This window comes from Podarcis melisellensis, assembly GCF_964234715.1.
Source record: "Podarcis melisellensis genome assembly, chromosome: 6".
NCBI classification, from domain to species: domain Eukaryota; kingdom Metazoa; phylum Chordata; class Lepidosauria; order Squamata; family Lacertidae; genus Podarcis; species Podarcis melisellensis.
In genome coordinates this window covers 21,061,836-21,088,280 of record NC_138538.1, presented here as the reverse complement: position 1 = coordinate 21,088,280, position 26,445 = coordinate 21,061,836, and the positions used below count along the sequence as shown (strand labels likewise).

At 45.4% G+C, this 26,445-nt stretch overlaps 1 protein-coding gene across 4 annotated transcripts in view; it reads left to right on the top strand.

Moving 5' to 3' along the window:
- Positions 1-19,002, top strand: part of EYA2 (EYA transcriptional coactivator and phosphatase 2) — a 133,481-nt gene extending 114,479 nt beyond the window's left edge. For all 4 annotated transcript variants that reach the window (XM_081916988.1, XM_081916987.1, XM_081916986.1 and 1 more), the window contains exons 11-16: positions 7,601-7,659; positions 9,251-9,411; positions 12,207-12,321; positions 12,867-12,988; positions 14,001-14,101; positions 18,154-19,002. In XM_081916988.1, coding sequence (XP_081773114.1) covers positions 7,601-7,659; positions 9,251-9,411; positions 12,207-12,321; positions 12,867-12,988; positions 14,001-14,101; positions 18,154-18,234 — 639 coding nt within the window. In that variant the 3' untranslated portion in view covers positions 18,235-19,002. The remainder of the gene's footprint in view (positions 1-7,600; positions 7,660-9,250; positions 9,412-12,206; positions 12,322-12,866; positions 12,989-14,000; positions 14,102-18,153) is intronic.
- Positions 19,003-26,445: the final 7,443 nt, after the last annotated feature.

The following is a 26,445-nucleotide window of genomic DNA, read 5'->3' as shown; positions in this document are numbered from 1 at the left end:
ACAAACCACAACTCTCTTTTCTCATGATGGAATGGTTATTTTCCTGAGCAAACCCTGTGTTATAAGAATTGGAGTCTGATTTCTGAGAGTGTCAAAGTGGCAGTTGTGCAAAGTTAAATATACATAAATGCTAAAGGAGTGTTCAGGTGCTTGCGATTTGTGTGTTCAACGTTGCATTTGCTCCCCAGAGCACAAGATGGTACTTCACACTGAAAAATTCTCAGGGAAGGTGAGGCAGGCAGGGGACAGAGAAAGTAACCGACTCACAAGCCCCTTTCCCCCTTAACTCTTTGAGTAAGTCCCCCTGCTTGCTCACTGAGAGAATTTCTCATGCAAGGTGGAGTTTGGTACGTCCAAAGCAGTGCTGTGTTGGAAGACAAGATGCTTGTAAATTGAAGAGAGATCACAGCTACTCTTTCTTTAAATAACATCCATTGCCATGGAGTTTCAGAAAGCAAATCATCTATACCTTTGAAGAACCATTTTACCACTTTTACAGTCATAGCATCCCCCCGAGAACCCTGGGAAATGTAGGAGGAGTGGGGAAAAGCTTCCTTTTTGCTGCAGGAAGCTCCCATATGATGCTAAATAGCAGCTTCACTCCAACTGAATGGCTTTCTATCAGTCATCCATACTGATTTTGCACGGAAGAGAGTTATCCCCCTGAATTGTTGTGAAAGGGGCTGGCCCATCGTTGTCAACTTGTACCTGTTCTCCCCAGTCACTCCATTCAGCAGTTCACTCACATCCCTCCTCGCTTAGACTCCTACAGTTTCTTCATCTAATAACATCCTTCTCTTATCCCCTTTCCATTCCTGCTTTGAGATTTTGTTTTTGCTTGTAATCATAATTGATTTCTAATGTCCTTGAAAACCACCCCTGGCCCTTACCTTTCCCTCCTCCACTCTTGAACATCTCTGCCTTCACTAGGCATGCTAGGAATTGCTGGTGCTGGCATTGACTGGGCCAGTCAAAGGGTGCAGCTAGTGGGAGCAACAGGCAAGCCAGGAGGCACTGGACCAGGCTTGAAAGTGGTCCAAAGTCCCCAAGTCCACTTTTAGAGAAACAGCGCTCTTAAGCATTTAACCAGGGACACGGGTGGCGCTGTGGGTTAAACCACAGAACCTAGGACTTGCCGATCAGAAGGTCGGTGGTTCGAATCCCCGCGACGGGGTGAGCTCCCGTTGCTCGGTCCCTGCTCCTGCAAACCTAGCAGTTCGAAAGCACATCAGAGTGCAAGTAGATAAATAGGTACCACTCCAGCGGGAAGGTAAACAGCATTTCTGTGTGCTGCTCTGGTTCGCCAGAAGCGGCGTAGTCATGCTGGCCACATGACCTGGAAGCTGTACGCCGGCTCCCTCGGCCAATGAAACGAGATGAGCGCTGCAATCCGAGTCAGCCATGACTGGACCTAATGGTCAGGGGTCCCTTTAAGCATTTAACATGAAACGATATAAAATGTTCAGAAGAAAATGCCAATAAAATAAAAAAATAGGCACAATTATCAAAATATCTACAGTTTTAATAACAAATACACGTCATAAAGTGGCATGTCTTCTGGGTAGGCTTTCCTGAACAAAGCAGTTTTTAGAAGGCACCAGTAACAGGAAAAACAGACACACCTGGCTAATATTAGAGTGTAGGTGCTGCTACACTAAAGGATCGGTTCCTGCTAGCGCAGAACAAACATTAAGTGGCACTTGTAAAAGTTCCAGTTGCGCAGAACAGAACAGTTGAGTGGGCAAGTATGGAGCCACTTTTTCTTGATCAATACTGCTCCTTCCTGGTGCTTTTCTCTGCTTAAAGAAAATAAATATGTTTCCTGTGCAGGAAGAAATGTTCTTGGGAGAGGGACTTAGATCCGAGGAGAAAAACAGACAATAGAGAAAGGTTCGAGCAGCCCCTCCTCTGCCACAGATGCAGTCAAGTTTGTAGCTTCTGTGTAAAAAGACAATGCCAGGATGGCATCTCTGTCATCTAGTCTAGCTGGCCTAAAGAAATGCAGGGACAGAGAGTCAGTGAAAGAGAGGGATGTAGAAAAGCAAGCAGAGGGAATTGTGCCCTGTTTGATCTGCCAGAGTTGCAGTATGTTGTAGCACCATCAAGTGGTATATGAAGAGGTAAGCAAGACTAGATAACCCAAAACTGAATTGGTCCAGCAGGCTCATTTGTAGCTTAGCATGTAAATAAGATGCATTCATGAGGCTGGAGGAGTGGCGAGACCATGAGGGTCAGGGAGGTGTAAATTTTGTTCATGTTAGTCCCTGGTTCAAGCTAACCTCTTGTTTTTTCCATTCCTATGGAAAGTGGGAAGTTCTACCGAGTGTGATGTAATCCCTGAACACATTGTGGATGCTTTGATGAGCTTTGCTCCTGTTTGTGCAATTGTATTGGCACTTTTAACATCCATGTTCATGGAATTATTTCAACTGGGCATTCTGAAATTTAAGTCTGTTTGCCCTGTTGGAGAAGCGTTTAAAGAACTGCATATCCAAAACAATGCTTTGAATTAGCAGCCTAAATTCTCAAGCACATTAACATGTTGATCTATTAGAGTAAAGTTTACTTGGACAGTGAAATCATATTTATAGGAGAGCCAACCAATGTTCATATTGTAAGATATGGGCTTTTGGGGGAGGGGACAGTAATTCTGTCTAAGGCTGAGATGTCCAGAAAAGAAATTAAAAATTTGAACAAGGAACACATACATATTAATCAGAGCATCAAAGTAACTTTGTAAATTACTTTTATTTCTATTTCCAAATGTCTGTAGTATCAGGGCGGGTGTGGGTGTATGCATTCAAATTCCATACTGGCTAGAAAATTACAATACTAGGAATGAAACTGCAGTGTCATTTGCAAGCATAAGTCCTAAGGGGCAGAATACAAGAATTTCGGCTTCTTCTTCTTTTTTTGACAACTTACAAAATCACAATCCTATCTTCTAACTTCTGGAGCCCATAAAATTCAGAATTTCCCTTGCGAGCCTGCCATCTCCTGTTGGCTTATTTATAGATACCGATTCGCATTTGATCACCAGAGAGAGATGATCTAAACATTACAGCACCATAGCAATTGCTCTTGGAGACTACAAGTAGTGCTTGTGGTTTATTTTAATTACCCACATGGCCTGTAAGAGGCACAGCAATCACAGATCCTTATGAGATCTCAGCATATCAGTTAAAGCCAACAGATGTGGAGCCTGGTCTTGGAAATGTCCTCATTACCAAACTTTATTCAAGCCAAACTGGAGCCTCATGTTGAGCCACCCAGATGTTCACATCCTCCTCGTTGCTCACCAAGGTCTCAAAAGCAAAATCTGCAAGAATGAAAAATTAGTCTGGTAACCAAGTACTGTAGTAAAATATGGTCTACATTCTTGCCTTGTCCAGCTTTGCTGTGTTTTACCCAGTAACATGATAGTGTCGGTCGGCAACGGACTATGAGGTAGTGTCTCACTAAGTGTCATGGTATTTTATTAAGTCAGAAATGTGATCGCTACTGTTGTCAAACGTTAGCATACAGAACAATTCATTCACAAATGAGAAAAGCAGATTCCCCCCCCTACAAATGCCTTTCCCCTGACATAATTGCCCTGCGCAGTGCAACTCACGTTGAGTGGGCTGCGACAATATTATTCCAGCGTGGCTTTTCACAATCCGCATGCACGGCTGAGAATGTTTTTATCATTTTGGAAAGGCATGCGAGTGTGCCAGCAGAAATGTGCTTTTAATTTTGTTTTCTCGGGCCATGTTTGTAGAGTCAGCCCTCACTTAAAATGCAGCCTGAAAAGTGACTAAGGAAGGAAGGAACTATAGATATTACTATCAGCATGGAATTGGCATATCAAATTCGCCTTCAGCAAAAGTCTGGCTTGTAACGCACACAAGCCAGCGAAAGCAGGATCTGTGTCTCTGCTGTGATGGTCCTTGACTTTTTAAGGAATGTCAAGGAAGCTTAAAGAAACACACCTGTAAATGTGCATGGGTTGAATCCCATGTTTGTATTGGGTAAGGGGCCTGGGGTTGGGACAGGTCTCTCAATCAGGAGCCTCAAGAAGGCAGTGTGCTGGGTTTTTTGGCAACCATGGCCAACATCTGGGTATGAGGGGTGTGGCGTAGGCTGCGGTATCAGCCTACCTGAATCCACCGGGCCCTGTAAAGTCTAGATTTCAGAATTAGCTCCTTATTCTGAGCAACCCACCAGTGAAAATATTAGTGCAGCATCTGGGTGCTTCACCCAGTGGCAGAGGAAGCCACTCGGGCACCTGGGGCGGGGCAAGCCACTCATAGGGACAGGTCACACCATGGGGTCTCTGGAGTCCCCCCTACAGCTGGGGGGAGGCGGCGGGCGGACCATTTGGGCAGCACAGAGCCTGTGTGCACCCAAGCCACCCTGTCTCTCCCAGGAGAGACACGTGGCTCGGGCGCATTGCAGGCCCCACAGTGAGTGCCGCCCGGCATTTTGCCACTCCCCTCAGTGGTGACACCCGGGGCGGCCCGCACCCACCACACACCCCTTCCTCCGCCCCTGGCTTCACCTCACGCATCTTGCCCTGCCCATCTCACTGTCTTCTCTGGACTCTGCCTTTGGCCTTCTTCTGTGCCCTTGCCTTTGGCCCCTCAGATCCTGATCTGTCTTTCCAAAACAGAACAGCGTACAAAGAGCCTTACTGGATAACACCAAAGGCCTATCTAGTGCAGAGTCATGTCTCCCACAGCAGCCAATCAAATGTCTCTGCGAAGTCCACAAGTTGGACATAAGGGAAATAGCCCTCTTGCACTCATGATCCATAGCACCTGAGATTTAGAAGTGTCTTGCCTCTGATCCTGGAGATGTAGTATATAGCCATAATCTAGTCGCTCACCTATAACTATGCTGGACCGTTGGATCCTTTACGTTAGGCCCAACACTGGCATGGGGGTTGGCTAGATGACCGTCGGGTGACCCTTCCAACTCTGTAACTCAATGAGCTTCCTTCCTGATGCAAGCAACTGCTTCACAGCGCTATTTCCATCAAAAAAAAGTTAATATTTCTTCACCTGCTCTGCTCCAAATGCTTATCAGTGTTTTTAGTTAAAAACGGGTCACCTTAAATGCAGTTAGCATAGTGTGTAGTTTTGCCATCACCCACCCTACCCATTAAATGTTACTCAGTAAAAGTCTTCCTCCCTTGAAGCTTTTGCAACTCTGTGAAAATACCAAGTCAATATGATAGTTTTGGGGTGGGGTAAGGGGGGGGCAGCGGAAGCAACTTTCTGATTTGCATGTACACTCACTTCAGCATGAATTTTTTGTTTCTGCCCTGCAAGGGTCATGGAAGGAAGCTTCCTGACTCTTTAGGAATTTGGAATGTCAAACCAAATAAAGAAACCATTAAAATAACATAGTTAAAGTTTTTGAGGTTGAGGCCTCCTCCACTCAGACAATAAAGAACTTGGAAGATAAGGTTTTAGAGTGCATATTTCACAGTGGCTGAACTCCAAGTCCGTTATCTACCAAGATGGGCTTTGGTTGCTTTTCTCCTCCAAAGTTTTTGTATAACTTTATAGGAATGCACAAATAATAAGGTTGATAGCTGTAGTGTTTTCCTGTCACAATTTCCTCTCTGCTCAGCAAGTAGAAATGATCATCCCCTAAGAGTTTTTGGCAGGCGACTGTTCCTGGTTCCTTAAGAATTTCTGTATTGACACAGTTCGAAGGTGCTGAACTCTGCTAATTAGCATGGAATAATCGTCATCCTCAAGTTCTGCACTTATAATCACTACCCTGTTTTTCTTCTTCTTCCAGTCATTGATATACAACAGCCAATGCTATGAATGACATATCAGCACATTTGTTTGGTGGTGTAAATATTATTGTGGCTGAGCATTCCTCTCTTCGGCAGATTTCTAACTAACAGCTTGGTGATAAGAACATAAGAACCAGCTGGATCCAACCAGTGGCCCATTAGTCCAACATCCTTTTCTCATAGTGGTGAACCACATGTCTATAGGAAGCCCAAAGCAGAACCTGAGTGCGATAACACTGATGAATTAGTGGTTCTTCATCAGTAGGATAGGAGATGGAGTTTGCTTGATTGTTTTGAAGATAATAGCCACCAGAGATTGTGAAATATGGTGCAAAAGCTAATAAGGTGGGATACAGAGTATGCACCTGTTTGCTGAAGGCTGTTCGTTGCATGTGCATTGCAAGGCCCCAGATCTATACATATGAACCTACCCAGACCCTGACATCATCTTCTATCCATATGAAGCTACCCGGACCCTGAGATAATCTTCTGAGGCCCTCCTTCGTGTGCCTCCTCCTCTACAGGTCCGGAGGGTGCCAACATGAGAACACGCCTTCTCTGCAGTGGCTCCCCATCTGTAGAATGCTCTCCCCAGGGAGGTTTGCCTGGTAAACTTTTGCCTTTAGGTGCCAGGCAAAAACATTTCTTTTTAACCAGGCCTTTGGTTGATTTGAGACATCCTGTGCCCTTTTAAAATGTGTTTTTTGGGGGGGGGGCTATTGGGTTGTTGTTTTTATTTTGATTATATATTTTGTGGTCTTATATTCTGATTTTGTTCTGTGAACCACCCTGAGACCTTTGGGTATAGGGCAGTATATAAATTCAATAAATCATCATCATCATCTAGTGTGGAGTAGCAGATCAGCTGCCTTGTAGGAGTGCCTGCTGTTTGCTTTCAATTATATTTTTGTAAGGAAGTTTTTGTTTCCATGCGCTGCTCTGGTTCGCCAGAAACGGCTTAGTCATGCTGGCCACATGAACCAGAAGCTGTCTGCGGACAAACGCCAGCTCCCTCAGCCTATAGAGCGAGATGAACGCGCAACCCCAGAGTCATCCGCGACTGGATCTAATGGTCAGGGATACCTTTACTGAAAGCAAATGCTATAAAAATGCCACAGACCTTGGATGTGTATACATCATACATTTAAAGCACATTCATGTCAACAGTCCTGGCAGCTGTGGTTTACCCCTCACAAAGCTTTCATTCCTAAATCCCTTAACATACTACAATTGCTATTGGGGGGGGGTGCTTTAAAATGTATGTTGTGTACACTGCCCTCCTGTGTTTTCTTATACTGAGTAAGCCAAGTCCAGGTAACATTCCCCCTGAAACTTCTCACCATGTTCAGAAATGAGACACATGCAACAATACCATTATTGGAACGAGATATATATGTTGGTGTGGGTCTCCTTTTCCTTGTAACCTTGTTCTCACTAAAGAAGGAAGTTTGTAGGTTTAGGCATAGAAACAATTAATGATGCTGTCCTCCTGAAAGACAATGATGTTTCTTTGCATGTTTCAACACTGCCTGGAATGAATAGGAAACAATTTACCCTTAGGTGGGTAACCGAGTTGTATGAGTGACCTTATTGTCTGTGAGAATTGCTGTGTTTAACCGCATATAACTCGTGTTCTGGGAATGTGGTATCTGACTGAAATGTTGCTTGTAATGTGATTACTATAATTGACCAGAAATTGTTGGGGGAATCTTTCCTCAGCATGGTTTCTGTTGCACAAAATCTCTCCATTGTTGTTTTTACAAAGCAATACTCATTTCCTGGCTGATTGTTTTTGGAAATGGTTTTCAGGATTGTGACCAGATACACATAGATGATGTGTCATCAGACGACAATGGGCAAGATTTAAGGTAAGGCGACTGTGTTGCAGCATGCAATGTAACTAGTCCCCCAGCTATTTCTGGATACTTAGAGAATAGCCAATGACATATACTGTAGGCTGTTTGATTTAGCCATTTTTTCTTTGATCTGACCAGTTTTTCTGCTCTATGGGGAGAGTGCAATTGTCTCATTATTGTATTTTCAAGCAGTTATCTAGTACCAGAAGTTTCAGAGAAGAGTTAAATGCACCTGACACTTGACAAAGGGGTGCATCTCTTATCTTCAAATTAATTTTCCAACAATCAAACCATATGCTTGTGATCCCATTCCTTCACCATTGGGGGCCAAGTTCCCACTGGGCAAAGGGAATATAGGGAATATTTGTCATTGGGGCCAACCCATTGATGGAGCCACCAAAAAGCCAAGTTGCTTTAAATCTGATTTAGGACCATACAGCGGCGTAGCGTGGGTTATCAGCACCCGGGGCAAGGCAAGTAATTTGCGCCCCCTAACCCGGGGCAAGGCAAGTACAGTAATTTACTCTCCCAAGCAGCAGCAGCGAGGCTTCTCTTTCCCCCGCGCTCTCCCGGAGCTGCCTCTTTTCTTTCCTTTTTTCCCTTTCTCCAAGGCTTTCTCTCCTTAATTGATTCCCCCTCCACACCTCGGCGTTTCCTGGCTGCTCCCCCCCCCCTTCCCCTCTCTCTCCTCCTCGCTCTGCTTGCCTTGCCCTGCCCTGCCTGAGGGCGCCCTGAGGAGACTCCGCTCTCCTTTTTGACCAGGCGAGGTGGAAAAAAGGGGGGAAAGTCTCTTCCCGCCCCACGCCAGACTCCCTGCTCAGCTCGGCTCACTACCCAGGTGGCCAGTGGAGAGAGAGCCGCAATTACCATAAAGCTCCTCTCCCTCCGCTTCGCCAAGCTGTCAAAGCCCGGCAGCAGCGGCAACGGCAGCAGCAGGCGCAGCCAGACCCCCGCCAGCCAGCCCGCCCGCCCGCCCGGCTTCCTCTCCTTTTTTTGCCCGCGGCAGAAGGCTTCACTCTCCCCCTTCCGCGACCTCCTCGCCAAGCCGAGCGAGCGCGGGCTCCCTAACCCGTGGATTTTAGTAGGGGCAGAGAGCTGCTAGTGCGAGTGCGCCCCCCGCCCATGTTGCGGCCGGTGCGGCCGGCACCCCTGGCACCCCCCACGTTACGCCACTGGGACCATATATGCAGTAGCCTCAGAACTGCAGTGCAGTTATTCCCTGCTTTCACAATCTGCTTGCTCAGACACCCTTAATCCTGTGGGGACTTGCAAAGGCCGTCTTCCAGGTGGACCGTTCATTGCCTCTATCTTATGTTTCATTTCATTAGCATGTTGATAAAAGCATATGGTAACTAGCTGAGAGTTTGAGTCAATAGATGACCCTTTTCAGTGAGCGAATGTACATCAACTGATACCTATACCATAGGCAGAGAGGACAAAATTACAGGGCAAATGGAGAAGGACACTTTCTTTTCATCGTCCACTGACTCTAGTGTAGCCAGAAGTCTGGAGCATGTCTTCCTCTTGTCTAGTTTATCCGTCCTAATGGGAAGCGTAGGTTATAATTTCACTCCTTCCCCCTCTCCTCCTTCCTTTGCCACAGCACATATAATTTCTCAGCAGATGGCTTTCACAGTTCAACCGCTGGAGCAAATCTTTGTCTGGGCTCGGGAGTTCACGGGGGAGTTGATTGGATGAGGAAATTAGCATTCCGCTACCGGCGGGTGAAAGAACTTTACAACACCTACAAAAACAATGTCGGCGGTAAGTGTCTCCCCAACCCATCAGGGAAGGCTCCTTTGCATCCTTGTTAAGACTCTTGCCTTCCTGTTCTTCAGAGCAGATGCAGAGAACGACGTGCATATTTCGCAATTTAGAGAAGGGGAAGTACCAAAAAAAAGTGGGGGGCGTTGTTTATTTTCCAGTTCTCCTAACAAATTTGGCGAGAGATCACGGCAACCTTCCCCTGACCTGGTACCTTCCAGATGTTTTGTACAATGGATCCCACCATTGGACATGCTGGCTGAGGCTGATGGGGTTTGTCATCCAACAGCATTTGAAGGGCAGCAAGTTGGGGGCAGCTGGGCTACACGATGGCCTGATCTTATAAGGGTAGCTTTGTCATTGGAGCAAAATACTGGGGTCGTTTTTGCTCTTGACCCTACTCCCAGTCTTGCTTTTATTATATGTTGAAGGTGGAGAAATACTATTGCTAGGTCCACATTGCCTGGTTTAAGTTGGCCAGTGAGCCACTTTCGCTGATCTGCAGTTTAAAGGGTCTGTATTCTTGAGATAGCTCAGTTGATAGAGCTTGAGACTCTTCATCTCAGGGTCATGGGTTGAAGCCCCACGTTGGGCAAAATATTTCTGCACTGCAGAGGGTTGTATTAGATGACCCTGGTGGTCTCTTCCAACACTACAATTCTATGATCTATGATTCTGTGAGTGTGAGCACTAGGAAAGACTTCTACTTAAGATCTTAGAGAACTGGTCTTGGGTTTCACACTCATACACAGACATGCACACACAGATGTATTCCCTTCCTCCATCAGCACCAACTTGCTTGGGATCTTCCCGGAGCAGCTCCAGAGAGGAATCTGCTAGTGGAGAATGTTTTCATTATACTGCTTTTAGTTATTGGTGTTTTTCAATTCATACAGAAAAGCAGTTATCTGCCTCAGCAGCAGCTGCCCACTGTCATGGACCCAGGCTAACACTTGAAGTTAGGGAAATCACCTTGTTAATCAGGCTAATATAATACTAAACATGGTTAATAGAAACTCTCCTGGGGTGCTGGGCCTCCAAAAACTGCCTAACTTCAGGTTAGCTCAGTCCGTTAGAGCATGGTGCTGATAGCACCAAGATTGCAGGTTCGATAGCTGCATATTCATGCATTTTAGTTATTTGGGCTAGATGTTCCTCAGGGTCCCTTCCAACTCTATGATCTGTACCCAAGGTGCTGAGGCCAGGCCTGCCCAGTTAGTCCAGGTTGGGCAGGGAGTTTCACCAGAAAGCCTGCCATTCACCTTCACAATTCCATTACAAAACATTGTGGAGCCCCACAATGCAGCCCCAGCATCGTTCATAGTAGAAGCTGCTCAGCATTGCATCTTCACATCCATCACATAGCTAGAACTAACACCAAAAAGGCAGGAAGGGGTTGGAAAGGAGGGAGGGAGAAATGGCAATTGCTCCTCCAGGTATTTTAAAATTGCATTGTCTGCCATTATTATCCAGAATAATGACCTTGGCACACAGCTTTTCAGGGGGATTGAAGAAATAATAACTGGTTGGGCTTATCTAGCTGTCTGCTTCAGCTCAGACCATTGGCTCCTTTCAGACAGTCACTAATCTGCAGGAAATGGCCTGCACCTTTAATGGTTATTGTTTAAGTTCATGGTGCATGTTCTGCTGAATATGTTTTTAAAGGCACACATAAAACATTTAACAGCTGATAAATGTAAAAAATAACAATAAAAATCCAAACCCACTCTGGGCCAGTTTTGACTTCATCAACACAACTTTTTCCAAGACTGCTCTGAGGCAGCAAACTACACATGGTGCTCACTTGTATGAATGTTTGGCCCGAGGTATGTGAGTTAGCCAAAGGCTCCTACCTCTTTCCCCAAGGATTTCTTTTCTTACCGAAATTGGCCTTCCAATGTTGCTTGACCTCCTGCAGGAGAAAACATACCAGCACTTGCATCTTTCCCTGCAAGTGTCAAGCACCTTGGACAGGGCGGGTGCGATAAGGAAAATAACTCACAGGGAAAGAGAGAAGCCCCTCGCCGTGAACCTCTGATTCAGAATGCAGTATCCCACAACCGTAAAGAAAGTGTGCATGTACAGAGAGGGGTAGGAGAAGAGAACTCAGGGGAAGCATGCACATAATTTGAGCATCACAGGTCAAATGAGGCATGGCACTAATTGCACAAATGCAATGAACGTCTCTAGTTTTTAAATCTTTAAATTGCAGGTACAAGCCGGGGGGGGGTCATTATCAGGACTGTAATTTGTGGGTAGATTTCCCATGCTGCAATTCACATGAAATCCCTGCCCCACCGAAGTTTTCGGAAGGGAAAAGGCCATTTAATGAAGCCCCAGCAAGGTGCTATTTAAATTTAAAAAACCCAAAGCACTTAAATTGGATGCTCCCATTTAAGGTAGCCCACTCAAAGGAGAAACCGTGTGAGACTGCAGCACTGAGACTTGGGGCCTGCTGGGGGTGGGATGGGATGTGGGGAGGAAAGCTCTACCACAAGTGGCTTAGGAGGGAAAACCAACCAGCGATGTGCTGCTTCATTTTGTTACAAGCACCTTTCTGCAATACGGTTTCACTCCCAGCTCTTTGGCACATGGTGATTATCAACTGTGCAGGTGGGGGGGAGCTGTAGGTGGCTGGTGGATGGATGGCCCTGCCTTTTGAGCATCAGGTTGTACTAGTTGGACTTCTGGCTCATTCCAACTCAATGATTCTATGGCTTTGGAAAAGCCATGTGCAAGCTATTCCGCGCCTTCCCATTGGAACCAGCTACAAACGCTGCTTTCTCTCTCCACAGGTTTAATAGGAGCTCCTAAGAGGGAAACCTGGCTGCAGTTAAGAGCAGAACTGGAAGCGCTGACTGATCTCTGGCTAACACATGCTTTGAAAGCTCTGGATTTGATACATTCCCGGTAAGAACGGCTTAAGGAGTCGTCTCCAGGCTGCAAGAAGTTTTACTTTCCTCTTGTGTTCTCCAAACAAACCGAGGCACGTTTATTTATAGGACACCTTTGGCCAAATTTGTGGGGGGCCACATCTGGACATGTGATGGGGAACTAGATCTAAAACCAGAACAATCCTGGCTCCCAGATATAATAGTTTTGTGCAGAAAGCAGGAAAGCAATAAAGGGAGTCAGCTGCCCAAGGGGGGCGCAGTGTAAATGCTATTGGAGTTTTACACCATTTATATCCCCAGTGTGTGATTACTTGTGACGTACTCCTCTTTCAGGCTAGTTTTGAGTTATAATAAATTATGGAGGGAGAAAAACGTTTTAAGAGTCTAGCCACTGCTGACTGTGTTAATCACTGATTTCAAGGGACTCGTTGCTGGCAAACCTTATATCCTGCTTCCAGTTTAGCCTAATAGAGCAGAAAAGCAAAGATCTCGGGGGGGGGAAGGGTGGAAAGGGAGGGGTCCCCATTGACTTTAATTCTGTCACTGCTTTCTGTCTTGCAGGCCCAACTGTGTAAATGTTTTGGTGACTACAACCCAGCTCATACCAGCCCTTGCAAAAGTCCTGCTTTATGGACTAGGCACTGTCTTCCCAATTGAAAATATTTATAGTGCAACAAAGACAGGTAAGAACAATTGGTTGCATCCAGGGTTGACCTGTTGATTTAATGGTTAATCAAGCACTTTGTTTAGAATATAGGGCTTGTTTGTTCTTGCAACCACCGATAAAAACTTTGCCACTGCCAACGTTCTAGCTTTTGTCCGGTCTTCCAGTAGGAACCTGACATAGTGAGCCTCTGATTTTCCCGGGAAAGGCACCAGCAAGGGTAGTATCAGTTCAGCCCTGGCCTGCTCATACTTCGCACAAGGCAACAAAATATGATTTATGGAATTGATGTCTTGAGCACACGAGCAAAGTTTGTCCTGGTAGGGAACTCCTCTCAACCTACCATCCAGCACTGCAGAGGGGAAGACATTTAGTCTGGCTTTGGTGAAAAGCCTTCGATAGTTAGGTACTGTCAGGTTTTTGATGTAAGATGTTAACTCTTACATGTGCTTGATTAACCTGGAAGTAGGCTGTATGAACTCTGTATTGATTTGTAATGTTTTGTTGGGTCTCTGGACCGTAATAAAGATTGTTGTTGATTTAATGGGCCTAAGTTGCTCATGTCCACTAATATCAGTAGGTCTGCTGTGAGTATGAATAGTGTTGGATATAAACCCCATGAGTGGAATTCAGTATGGTGCCAAGAGTCTGGTTGTCTGGGCAGTCCATGACCTCCATACACACTGTCCAGGCTTGTGCCCTGGGGAGGTCACTTGGGTGCTGCTAACACAGTGGCTTGACTTTACCCCTGGAGGTTCTCAAAGGCAGGGACTGGCCAGGCAGGGCTAGTTTCTGCACACAATCCTCTCTCTCCTCTATCCAGACCAGCACAGTGTGCCCGCTGAGCAAAAGCCCTTGGGTGTGGCCCAGGGAGAGTTTCAAGGGCCAGAGAGACAGGCCAAGGGAGCCTGAGGTACCCCACCCCTGGGCTAGATGAATGCGCCCCTAAACCCTTGTACAAAGAACAAATGACTCTCGGTTCCTTTATCACCTTTGCCCAGAAAAAATAATGACTCGTTTTTCTTCTGCAGGGAAAGAGAGCTGTTTCGAAAGGATAATGCAGAGGTTTGGACGGAAAGCTGTGTACATCGTAATAGGAGATGGTGTTGAAGAGGAACAGGGGGCGAAAAAGGTACGGTTTTCAGGTTCGCAACCCCACTTTTAAAAGAATAGCTCAGAAAGCATTCTCACCTTTTACCTGAATCATGAATAGAAATTAGCTCATTATTTTTTTCCTGGCCTGAAAGTTCATAAAGCACCATGAGCAATTTCCTACTGTAAATCCTCTCTCCATCCTCCTCAGCTCTTGAGGAATTTCCAACAGTTTCCCACTTGCTACAGAAACTGCTCTTGATTAACAACTGTTGGTTAGGTACATAAATAAGGAGTAAGAGCGAGCCAGTGAGTGCATCGAGATCTGCTATTCCTCATTTCTGCTGTGTGTGGGGTGGAGTGCACAAAGTTGCTTTGCTAGTGCGTCCATTGATCTATGGCAGGGGGTCCCTGGGATTTCAGACAGGGTCTTTCACAGCCCAACTTGGAGATTCAGAGGATTGAACTTGCCACTTTCTGCTGCGTGGAAGGTATCTGTTCTTACCACGGACCTAAGGCCCCCCATCTCTTTCCCCCAGTGCTGTTTTCCAAATGAAAACCCATACACCCACACACTGCAGAAAGCTACTCTTTGCCTCATTAGGCTGTACGCCTCTCTTTTCCCCTGTGTGCATGCACTTCTTCTGTTGGGCTGATTTAGATTTCTGTAAGCTGAGCAGCTGCCCAGCAAATGGGTCGGTTCTCCAGGAGTTAAAAAGTTAACGCCAGAAATGCATTAGGAAGAAAGTGAAGAAGTCATAATAATAGCGCGAAGCTTCAGACAGGGCTCCCGCGAACTTCAAAGGTAACAGGGTCAGTGCACGGAGGTGCATCAAAGGCCACCGGCTCCCTGACAGTGGGGTTAAGCAATACCTTTTACAAACTGTGCCGCAAGAAGAGGGGGCCCCCTTTGCTGGTGTCTCCTGCTTTAAGCCTCTTCCCCCTTAATGGGCGCACATTCTTTGCCCGGAGCTGTCAGGGCCTCTGATTGATGATGATCATTAGCAAGGGTGACTACACACCTGAGCTCTATAAACCCATGGGGAGGGCAGTCCTGATGATATCTCTCGGCCTGAGTGGGTCATTTCTCTTCACCTGTCGGGGGGAGTGATGAATGGATGGGAGCTGAGCAGCAGGCGTGGCTGTGCTGCCAACATCTCATCTCTTCAGAGAAAGAAAAACAGATCATTTAAATGGAAGCAGAGCCATGTGGGGAAAGCAGAGGAGGAATGAATGAGGTGGAAGTAGTGGCATTTTCTTCTTCAAGGGCAGGCGGCTGACTTCGGATTTGTTTTTACATTACTTTCTTTTTTTTAAAAAAATTCATTTTTATTAATTTTTTAACATATCATTTCCAACAGTCATTTAACATAACTTCTTATCTTATACAATATTTGAGACTTCCGTCAACTACCTCTGAAGATTCTTTATCACTTAATCTGCCTTTCTTAATTTCTCTATTACTTTTAATTATCCTTAACTGATATTCTCTTCATAATCGTCCTTGCAATATTTCGCAGAATCCTCCTTATAAAACTTCTTGCAATCCTACTAGCATAATCTGTTTATTACAATTGCTTTTCAGATAATTCAAATATTTACTCCAGTCCTCTAAGAATCTCTGGTCCTGCAGGTTTCGAATCCTTCCTGTCAATTTGTCTAGTTCTGCATACTGTATTTTTCGCTCTATAAGACACACTTTTTTCCCTTCCAAAAACTAAGGGGAAATGTGTGTGCATCTTATGGAGCGAATGCAGGCTCCATGGCTTCAGCGATAGGAACACGAAGCCTCCGAAGTGCAGTGGGAGCACTCTTGCCAGGCTCCAGAGGCTTCAGGTTCCTTTCGCTGAAGCCTGGAGAGCAAGAGGGGTCGGTGCGCACCGACCCCTCTCGCTCTCCTGGCGCTGCACAGAGAGGGAGAGCTGCACAGCGCCCCGTCAGCAAAGCGGGAGGAGAAATGGAAGGGGCTCTGTTTCTCCTGCCGCTTGGCTGAAGGGGCTCTGTGCAGAGGGGGAGAATTATTTTTTTCTTGTTCTCCCCCTCTAAAACAAGGTGCGTCCTATGGTCGGGTGTGTCCTATAGAGTGAAAAATACAGTAGTCCGTTAATTTCATTTGCCACTCTTCTTTCATCAGTAATTCTTCTTGTTTCCATTTTTGTGCCAATAATATGTTTTTACATTACTTTCATCACACACGTATTCCGCCAGTCCTTCCAAGTGTGATCACCAAATGTGGAATCAGCATTCCATTTTATCCTCCCAGAATCCCTATAAGGTAGGCTAGGCTATGGGAGAATACCGTATTTTTCGCTCTATAAGACGCACCGGACCACAAGACGCACCTAGTTTTTGGAGGAGGAAAACAAGAAAAAAAATATTTTGAATCTCAGAAGCCAGAACAGCAAGAGGAATCACTGCGCAGTGAAAGCAGCAATCCCTCTTGCTGTTCTGGCTCCTGGGATAGCTGTGCAGCCTGCATTTGCTCCATAAGACGCACACACATTTCCCCTTACTTTTTAGGAGGGAAAAAGTGAGTCTTATAGAGCAAAAAATACGGTAATTTGTCCATCCAGAAAACTGAGCAAGGATTTCAGCACACCTCTCTCCAGTCCCAAATCCAAATTTCAGATGGTTCATGAAACCACCCGATTTCTCAGTTGTAACACCTTTACTGCGTGTCTTGAGTATGGGAAGAAAACGGTGATAAATCAGTTATAATCGTGTGTATGAGGTTGGATTTAGATCTGGCAGGCCTGGTTTCCAATCTGAGCACAGCCACTGTACTCTTCAGATAATTCCTAGATATTTCTAAGGCAGTGATCTGTTGGTGAAATGGGGGAAATAGCAGATTACTTGAAATGGGTGGTTGATAATAATTACTCAGCAGCAGACTGAGTTGCATTTTAACAGTGGGAGAGAGTAAATCTCTGCATAATGGAGATATGAATAGCACTCACACCTTTTACATATATATTTCATATAGTCCACTCAGATTTAAAAATAAGACCCACAATAATACCACAATGAGATTTTTGCCTTGAAGTCTGAAATACCAAAATAAAAGTTGGTGTGCACATCCAGTGCATTATTCTACATCAAAGGACTCAAGCTTGGCTCCTGCACTGTTTATTTAAGGTGGGGTGAAAAGATGTCGAATGCACTGCAGACAGATCTGAACAAAAGCCATCTGTTAGGACCTGAGAGACTAGGGCACAAATCCCCACTCAGCCATAAACCTCAGTGGGTGACCTTGACTAATCACAGTCTCTCAGCCTAACCTACCTCACAGGGTTGTTGTAAGAGTAAAATGGAGAGAGGGGAGAACCAAGGGCCTTCTGGCAGTTTCCTCCCTGCAAGAAGTGAAGTTACAGGGAACCAGGCACAGGGCCTTCTTGGCAGTGGCACCCTCCCTGTGGAACACCCCCCCATCAGATGTCAAGGAGATAAAGAACTACACAACTTTTAGAAGACACCTGAAGGCAGCCCTGTATTTTTAATGTTTGATGTATTCTTATGCGTTTGTGTGTGTTGGAAGCCGCCCAGAGTGGCTGGGGAAACCCAGCTAAATGGGTGGGGTATAAATCATGGGCATAGTAAAACAATAGAAAAAGTAACTGACCAGTCACATTGTTTCTGCCTCCCCCCAAATTCCTGCCCCTCCTAACAAATTCCTGCCCCCCCCCTACAAAAATCCTGGCTATGCCCATGGTAGTAGTAGTAGCAGCAGTAGTAGTAGTAATAATAATAATGGTGCCTTGAGCTCCTTGGATGAAAGGTGGAATATAAATGTTATAAATGAGATGTAAACTATAGAGCAAGCCAGTTGTATATCAGGGATGAGTAAAATGTGGCCCCTTAGATGTTGTGGACTACAACTCCCATCATCCTTAGGTATCGGCCCTGCTGGCTGAGGCTGATGAGTAATGGTTCTCTCTCTTTTGATCACTGCCCCACCTGCATACAATGATTATCCATGTCTTTTTTAGATTCTATATAAATGAAACTGGTCACATTACTCAATTACCACTGTTTGGGTGATGATTCAGGGAATGTCTTATGACCCTATTCCTGTTTTAAAACATCTCCTCCTAGCACAACATGCCTTTCTGGAGGATCTCCTGCCACGCCGACCTTGAGGCTCTGCGACACGCACTGGAGCTGGAATACTTGTAGCAGACCCAGAAGTCTCCACGGTGGGCTTCGCCATCACTCCCGAAGACACAGATCTATTTTCCTGGCATTTTCTCCTGGGGTGGAGCTCTTTTGTATGAAAGTCTTTTAAAGAGAATCTGCACCAGGAGCACAGCATAACCAAGTTCCTCTTTTCTTTCTTTTTTTGGATGGAGAAGAAACCTTTAAATGACCTTAATAACTGGATGCTTAAAACTGAAGTGGGACATTTGCCATGTAAATTACTTCCAGGCATGCAGGAAGATCAGTCCTGGTTTAATTCATTAGGGTTTTTCCCCCCCTTCTTCTTTCTTGCTTTTAATAAATGGGAATAGGGTGGGAAGACGTGACATGGAGTTTCTAGGCATATTTGCTGGACAGTTTTATCAATTCAGAGGAGTTTCTGAGGTGGGGAGGGGAAAGATTGAAATAGATGATTTTTTTGGTATTTTTTTAATTTATGAACTAATCCTATTACTCTGATATTAAGCTCAGTACCTGTGTTTGTATCTGCTGAGTTGGACGGACTTGGCCCATTCTAATTTAATAGCTCTCTTCTCCAAGGTTAACTGTGGGGAACAATCATTATCATGTCCATTTGAAATGAGCACATGTGGGACTCTTGGTGTAAAAACTATAGCTAGTTTTTGGAAACTGTGGCATGTGGGCTGCACCCATGTCTCTGTAGGCTGCCATCTTGTTTTCGCATGGTCAGGAGAAAGAGTTACCTTGTGATGAGTGAATGGCAATAAAACTATGTTTACAATTTTAGGGCTAACGTGATTGCTTACTGACGTAGATTGAGCTCGTTGCCTCGCTTCCTGCTTATCTGGATCTTGTAAAGCAGGGGCGTTGGTCCTGTGGCACTCCAGCTCCCATCAGTCCCAGCCAGCACGGCCCATGGTGAGGGGAGTTGTAGTATAGCAACATCCAGAGGGCTACAGGTTCTCCATCCCTGCCGCAAAGTTTTGCTTCATAGTCCCCTGCTGACGGCTGCTTAAACGTCAACACAAAGCCAGGAGGCATTAAGGTCCATATCCAAAGATGGCTCCTGTGCATTCATGGATTTTGCGGAGATGATTAAATTTGAGAGACCTCTTGCATATTCACCACTCGCACTATGTCATGAGGTAGCAGGAGTGGTAGTGGCTGGTGGCATTGCTGTGAAAGTGGGAAAGGGGGAAGGTTGGCGCAGTGGAGTTACATACCAAACACTCCTCCTTGTGTGTTTGCACCTTGCCACCCCCCCACCCCACCCCACTTTGTCCCAGTGAGCTAGAGAGATGCTGGTGAGCGGGAGGTCAGGTGAGCACTACTGCCTCACCCTGCAAACCGCTACCACCTAGGGGAAAGACTATGTATCAGGGCAACGCTGACTTGATGTTTATTGGGGTTTTGCAACAAGGAGGATGGTTTTTATGGTAATGAGGCTTTGCAATAGTTAGCCCTAAAATTTATCCCTCAAGGGAGCCTTGAAATATCGGGCAGAGGTAGGCTCCCATGCGCCTCCGTGGATGTCCTAGCCTTTGGAGTCTAGAGGGAGAAGACAAGAATGGGACAAAGCATGATTTTCTGGCTCTAGTGTTGGCTGCTGAATTATTCTTAAAAACAGACATACATTTGGCTGCAAGGCCAGGACAGGAAACCAAAAGGAAGGAAAAGGAAGACAACTTTGAGGCTTCCAAGAGAGGAACAAATTGAATTAAAGACAGGAAGTCTCGAGGGATGCAGGGCCAGCTGAAAGCCAGAGCCTTGATAGACAGCAAAACTGAATCTTTTAGCACTTGTCAATCAAGAAAGCATAGCTTTTGCCTGGAATCTTGAGGTTGCTGTATTAGTCTGCCACATTCTCTCTAATAGCACATCCTGTTGTGTGGGAATTACGAGAATACTTCATGACACTATGCTGAAGGGACATATTGAGGGAGATTTGGCAGCTTCTATCAGATTCACCCTGGTTAGCGTGTCTGACAATTTATTTTAGCATTTATTCAGTGTTGTCCTGCTGCGGACCATCATGGGATAATTCCCTGTAGTGATCTGAACAGATTAATTGCTGTGCACAAACTGAACAACCACCTAGATGCACTGGAGACCAAAGATTTTGCTAGAGCAAGAGCCATAATGCACACCCGGGTGCAAAGCCACACTACACAGCCAAAGAGACATGGGAAGTGGCCAAATACGTGGCTGGGGAGGGGGCAGTGAACTAAGCATGGGGCTGTTTTATTGATGGACAAAGAAGCTTCTCTCAGCCTTGCTACCTTTCTGTGTTGCAACTAGCAAACATCTGTGCTAGGGGTGGGCAACTCTTTCCACTGAGATTCATAGTCCCTTGGTAGTAATCAGTTGACTGCATCTCAGAGTTGGCTGAGGCTGGAGTCAAAAGGATCTTAGTTAAAAGTCTGTGGAGCCAGAGGTGGGCAGGGCCATCCTTTCCCCTTTTTCTCTTTCTGCTTCTCTCCCTCACTCTCCATCTTTCTTGCCCCCTTCCTCCTACCCCCATTCCCCCAGGACTTACATAAAGCCCTAGAATAACAGGGTGCTCACTTCTGATCTACACTGATATAGCCAGTGCTTTGCTATTGAACGTATACTCACCACTGAGCCCCACTTGTAGGCCAGCAATGAGGAAAAGGCCACCTGTAAGAAGGCCACTCTTAGAAGAAGAACCTAGAACAAGCTGTGCTGGATCAGGCCATTGGCCCATCAAGCCCAGCATCCTTCCTCATGATGGCCTACCAGATGCCTGTGTCTTCAGAGACAGACAAGTCTCTGACAGTAGCAACAGAGCATAGCCATTGTGGCTGGTCGTCATGGATAGCCTTGTCCTCCATGAATTTATGTAACCTTAAAAAGCCATCCGAGCTGGTGGGAGCCATCCGGGAGCTGTATGAAGAAGTGCTTTCTTTTGTCTATCCTGAACTGCCCAACATTCAATTTCGTTGAATGCCCACAAATTTTAGCATTAATGAGACATGGGAAAAACCCTTTCTCTATCCACTTTCTCCATGCCTTGAATGAGCTACTGTAGTGGATAGCTAAAACCTATTGCACGCCATCTTTTACATCTGAGTGTGATTTAAATTTTAAAAAGGGTGAGATCCACAGTAACAGTGCAATTTGGGCTAAGAGTTGCACAGCATCTTTCACAAGTATTAAGATACCTATTGGATTTGGCTGTTGAGCTACACTGTCAACAGAGCTCCTATGGTACCCATTTCCCCCTTCAGATGGACCAAGCAGTGGCTCCCACAAGGCTCAGGTAGCATATCAGGACAGTATCTGGAAAATAATCCATTCTCAGATGCGGTGAACATGGTCAGCTTCCAGCAACAAACTAGACTAGCCAGACAGGTCAGCAGCTCTTTTTGCAGCAGTGGTTTGTTATCCCCTTCAGAGAACTACTATGGAGTTTTGACAAGCACAACCACGGATAGTTTATTTTTTGTTACCAGGTTAAAAAAGCAATAGTCCAAACATCTTAACGCCCTCAATTATGGCTCTAATGAAGCCATGGGAGCACACACATGGTGTGCATGGATTCAATTATTTTAGCCCACACCCCTCCCAAGTCCTAGGTGGGGGAATATATGGAGATCACTGTTGGCACTGCTATTGTGGGACTTTTGCTAGTCAGTCCCTGCTCTGTTTACATAGGATTTGCACTCTTCCTGGATCTTAGCCAGGCCAGTCTTGGCTCCTGGAATGGAAATCAAAATATTATTTTGTGTAGGAGATCATCATCAGGATCCCCTCAGAGAGTTGAATGGAAGTCTCTCTGGTGGCAGGTGTACAGCAGAGCTGAAACAAATATGCTGTTTGATTCACATTTGAAGCCATTTAGGCTGGACCAATTATATTCCATTATTTAGATTTTAGATTACTTTGGCCTAACTGTATGGGAGTTTGCAGTCACTGTTTTCGTTTTAGGAAGGGGTAAAAATGAGTTTGTTTACACAGCCTGTATCTGTTGTGAAATCCACTGAAGGAAAGTTTGCAGCAAATATCCACTTTTGTTTGCATCCGTATGCAGCAGCTGTTGTCATCACAAATCCTTTGTCACAAAGAAAGAATATACCTTTCCAAGGAGCTACACAAGAGCCCTGTCACCTCAGACTCCAAATACTATTCCAGGATCAACGTATTTCCGAATCCATGAACCTGCATGGGAGAAATCCTAAGAAGCCAGTTTAGGTGTGTGTGGGTGTTTATCATAATAGCTATAATTCACTTGTTACATGATGGGGGCGGCAGAAAGATTGTAAATGTTTATTTGTTGCAGGATTGTTGCTGCATCCACATCAGCCATTTGCCAAAGGGGAAAAAAGGAAAGCTGTAATTATAATTATAAAAAAGATTATTATTATTTTTTGAGAAAATGTGGCTTGACATACTGAGAGAGAGGCTGCTTCCAAGGGAAAGATATGTTAAGCTGTTTCACTTTTTGAAGCATTCTGCATCACTGCTGCTAGCCCCTTCCCTACTTACTATAGGACTCTTCCACATGTATTCCCCTCTGTGATTGTGCTTCAGGGCAAAAGCAACATGCATCTAGTATTACAGCTAAAACATACTGAAGTATTGGGTACATGGGTGTGTTCTAAAACTCCTAAAATATTTTTTAAACCAAGTTATTACATCAGGAGCGGTGGTACTCACGCATTCAGAGTAAACCTACTGAAATCAACGGACCTAACTTAAGTCATGTTTGTTGATTTCAGTAGGTCTACTCTTGAGTATAAATACCACCCAAGAGATGTACTTAAACCTCCTGTTTAAATGAGTGGGGCATGAAAATGCTCAACTTTGGCTGGATTGTACTACCGCTGATTTTCAAGAAGGAAAAGCAGTGCCACTTACCTCTTGGAGGGCAGGATACAATCAGCAGCCCCACTCCCAGCTATAACATTTTTGCTATCATATCCCCCCACCCCATTCAGAGGCCCATTTCGGATACTTATTCGAATATAAATAAAATGCCATTACAAAAGCACAATTCAGCTTGCTTGCTTTTTTAAAAAGTACTGTTTTGAATATAAAAGGTTATAAGGATTTTGAAATGTAATGATTCATAAATGATGCTGACAAAAAGATCATAAAACGAAGAGAAAGCAATAGGCAAACAACATATGGTTGTTAATCTGACCATTAAGATGCCAAGTTCTTTTAATGCATGGGAGGGAAGAGGCAGGAAGCTGTGTTATACCAAATCAGACCAGTGGCCCAGGATCTAGCTCAGTATTGTGCACAATGATTAGCAGTGGCTCCCCAGGATTTCAGGCAGGGAACATTCCCAGACCTGCCTGCAGATGCCAGAGATTGAACCAGGACCTCCTGCATGCAATGCGGATGCACTGTTGCCAAGCTATGCTTTAGCCGTCCACTTGAAGTCATTTCTTGGAATGTGTCTGCTTTCGTATGCTGACAGCTTCTACGAGCCACAGCTGAGAGCTGAGAGTTCTTGGTAGGGACCAAAGGTGGATGGACTACCCCAGAAAGAGCATGGCATGTCTGCCACCAGAGGTACTGTTGTTGTTTAGTTGTGTCCGACTCTTCGTGACCCCATGGACCAGAGCACGCCAGGCACTCCTGTCTTCCACTGCCTCCCGCAGTTTGGTCAAACTCATGTTAGTAGCTTCGAGAACACTGTCCAACCATCTCATCCTCTGTCATCCCCTTCTCCTTGTGCCCTCAATCTTTCCCAGCCTCAGGGTCTTTTCCAGAGAGTCTTTTCTTCTCATGAGGTGGCCAAAGTATTGGAGCCTCAGCTTCAGGATCTGTCCTTCCAGTGAGCACTCAGGGCTGATTTCCTTCAGAATGGATAGGTTTGATCTTCTTGCAGTCCATGAGGCTCTCAAGTCTCCTCCAGCACCATAATTCAAAAGCATCAATTCTTCGGCGATCAGCCTTCTTTATGGTCCAGCTCTTACTTTCATACATCACTACTGGGAAAACCATAGCCTTAACTATAACACCCCATATTACCCCTCTGCAACATATTCGATTCTGTGACGCCAAGCACATCCCCACTGCCATTGCATGTTATTCGCTGCCACTGGGTGGTGTGGGAAACACGCAACTTAATGCCATGCACTGTACTGAATGCCATGCTGAGGAGGGAAAAGGGAGCTCAACATGAGGCTGCCATTCTCAGCAGCAGCCCTGCGCTCCCAATGTGGCTCTGCCCCATTGTAGGGCTCTTCTACATGGCCAAAGCAAGCAAGCAAGCAAGATGGTAAAGCCTTGCTGCAAAACTTTATTCTATCTACTCACAAGAGGGAGATTAGCCTGGCCTCAAAAGAAGTATCATCTGTGCCACTTCTAAACAAGAAAACCCAAGGGACCATGCATATGCCAGCCCTGGATGAGAGGCAACGTACAGCATACAAATGACCAAAATAACTGGTAACATTCAACTGTCAGTAAGAAGCCCTGTTGGATCAGGTTGGAGATCTATCTAGACCAGCATCCTGTTCCCATGGTAGCCAACGAGATGCTTTTGGGAAGCCTGCAATCAGGCCCTGCGTGTAACCGCATTCTCCCTAGTTGAGTTTCCCAGCAACAGGTATTCAGAGGCATTCTGCCTCCAACAGTGCAGGCTGAACACTGCCATCATGACAGAGAGTCGTGGATATAGCCTTATACCCTCTCTGAATTTCTATGATCTCTCCTTTAAGGCCATCCAAATTGGCAGCCAATACCATCTGCAGCAGTGAATCCGAGAGTTTAATTATGTGGCGCTTGTAGAGGCATTTCCTCTGGCCTGTTTCGAATCTTCCAACATGGGATAACCGCATGAGGCTTCAGTATTAGATGATGAGGAAAACCCCTCTCTGGACACTTTCTCGACACCATGCATAATTTCATACACCTCTGTTTAGTGGCTGGGCTTCCAAAAGGGCTACAGAAGTGCTGCTGCAAAAAAGGTCATGGTGTTTGAGAAAAAGTCATTTTTAACTAGTAACAAAAAAAAATAAAAATGACATAGGTATTAGGAAGGCAAGGGGAAGACTTCATAACAAGCAGTATCCCCAAGCTCAGAAACTGTCAAAATCACTGCTATCTGGGCTGGGAGCTGAAACTCACACAATCCCATTGATAAATGTTGTGGTCAGAGGATAGCCCTATTGTGTGGTTTCACTGAGAAAAGACATATAGGTTGTTTCTTCTATTACAATCTTACAAATAAACCCGTATCCCATAGACACTCTTTTTCTACTATCAGCCATTTTATTTTGTGTGTGTAGTTTCTAGACACAGGCACACGATGGCAGCAAACCCTCAGTAACAGCTTGCCATGGGACAAAGAAAAAACAATTTTCCTGCTTGCAAGATAGAAACAATCGAAAATTCTACTAAAATGGATTGATAATGCCCTGTTGCCAGGGGAATGGTTATTCCAACTGTCACCATACTATTGTCTCTCTCTATGCAAAGCACAAATGTAGTTTCATGCAAGTTGTTCAGCATAATTTAAGCAAAAATGGAAAAAGCAAGCCTAGTTAAGCACACCAACTGTAGGGAAGGAAAACGAGTAAAAAAAAAATATACAGGCTGCTTTTGCAAGCTGAAGCAGTAAGGAAAGAAAATGGGCCTTTGGGCTTGCTGGTGCGCTAGTGTTGTTTGGAAAAAAGGGGTATCTGTCACTCCCTCACAATGACCCCCCTCCCCCGTGACAGACAAGGAAGCAAACACTAAACTCAGCTACTGGTAATATTACAAATCTATAAAGGAAAGCCCAGCTTGCAGTCCTTAATGAACAATTCTGTCTTAGGCACTTTTATGTAGAAGTAAGTGGCACTGTGGTCTAAACCGCAGAGCCTAGGACTTGCCAATCAGAAGGTCGGCGGTTCGAATCCCCGCGACAGGGTGAGCTCCCATTGCTCGGTCCCTGCTCTTGCCAACCTAGCAGTTCGAAAGCATGTCAAAGTGCAAGTAGATAAATAGGTACCTCTCCGGCGGGAAGGTAAATGGCGTTTCCGTGCACTGCTCTGGCTTGCCAGAAGCGGCTTAGTCATGCTGGCCACATGACCCGGAAGCTGTATGCCAGCTCCCTTGGCCAATAAAGCGAGATGAGCGCCGCAACCCCAGAGTCAGCCATGACTGGACCTAATGGTCAGGGGTCCCTTTACCCTTTACCTTTAAGCTTCACTGAGTGCCAAGGGACTTCCTCCCCAGTAAACATATCTAGAGTGAACAAGAGGTTACCGA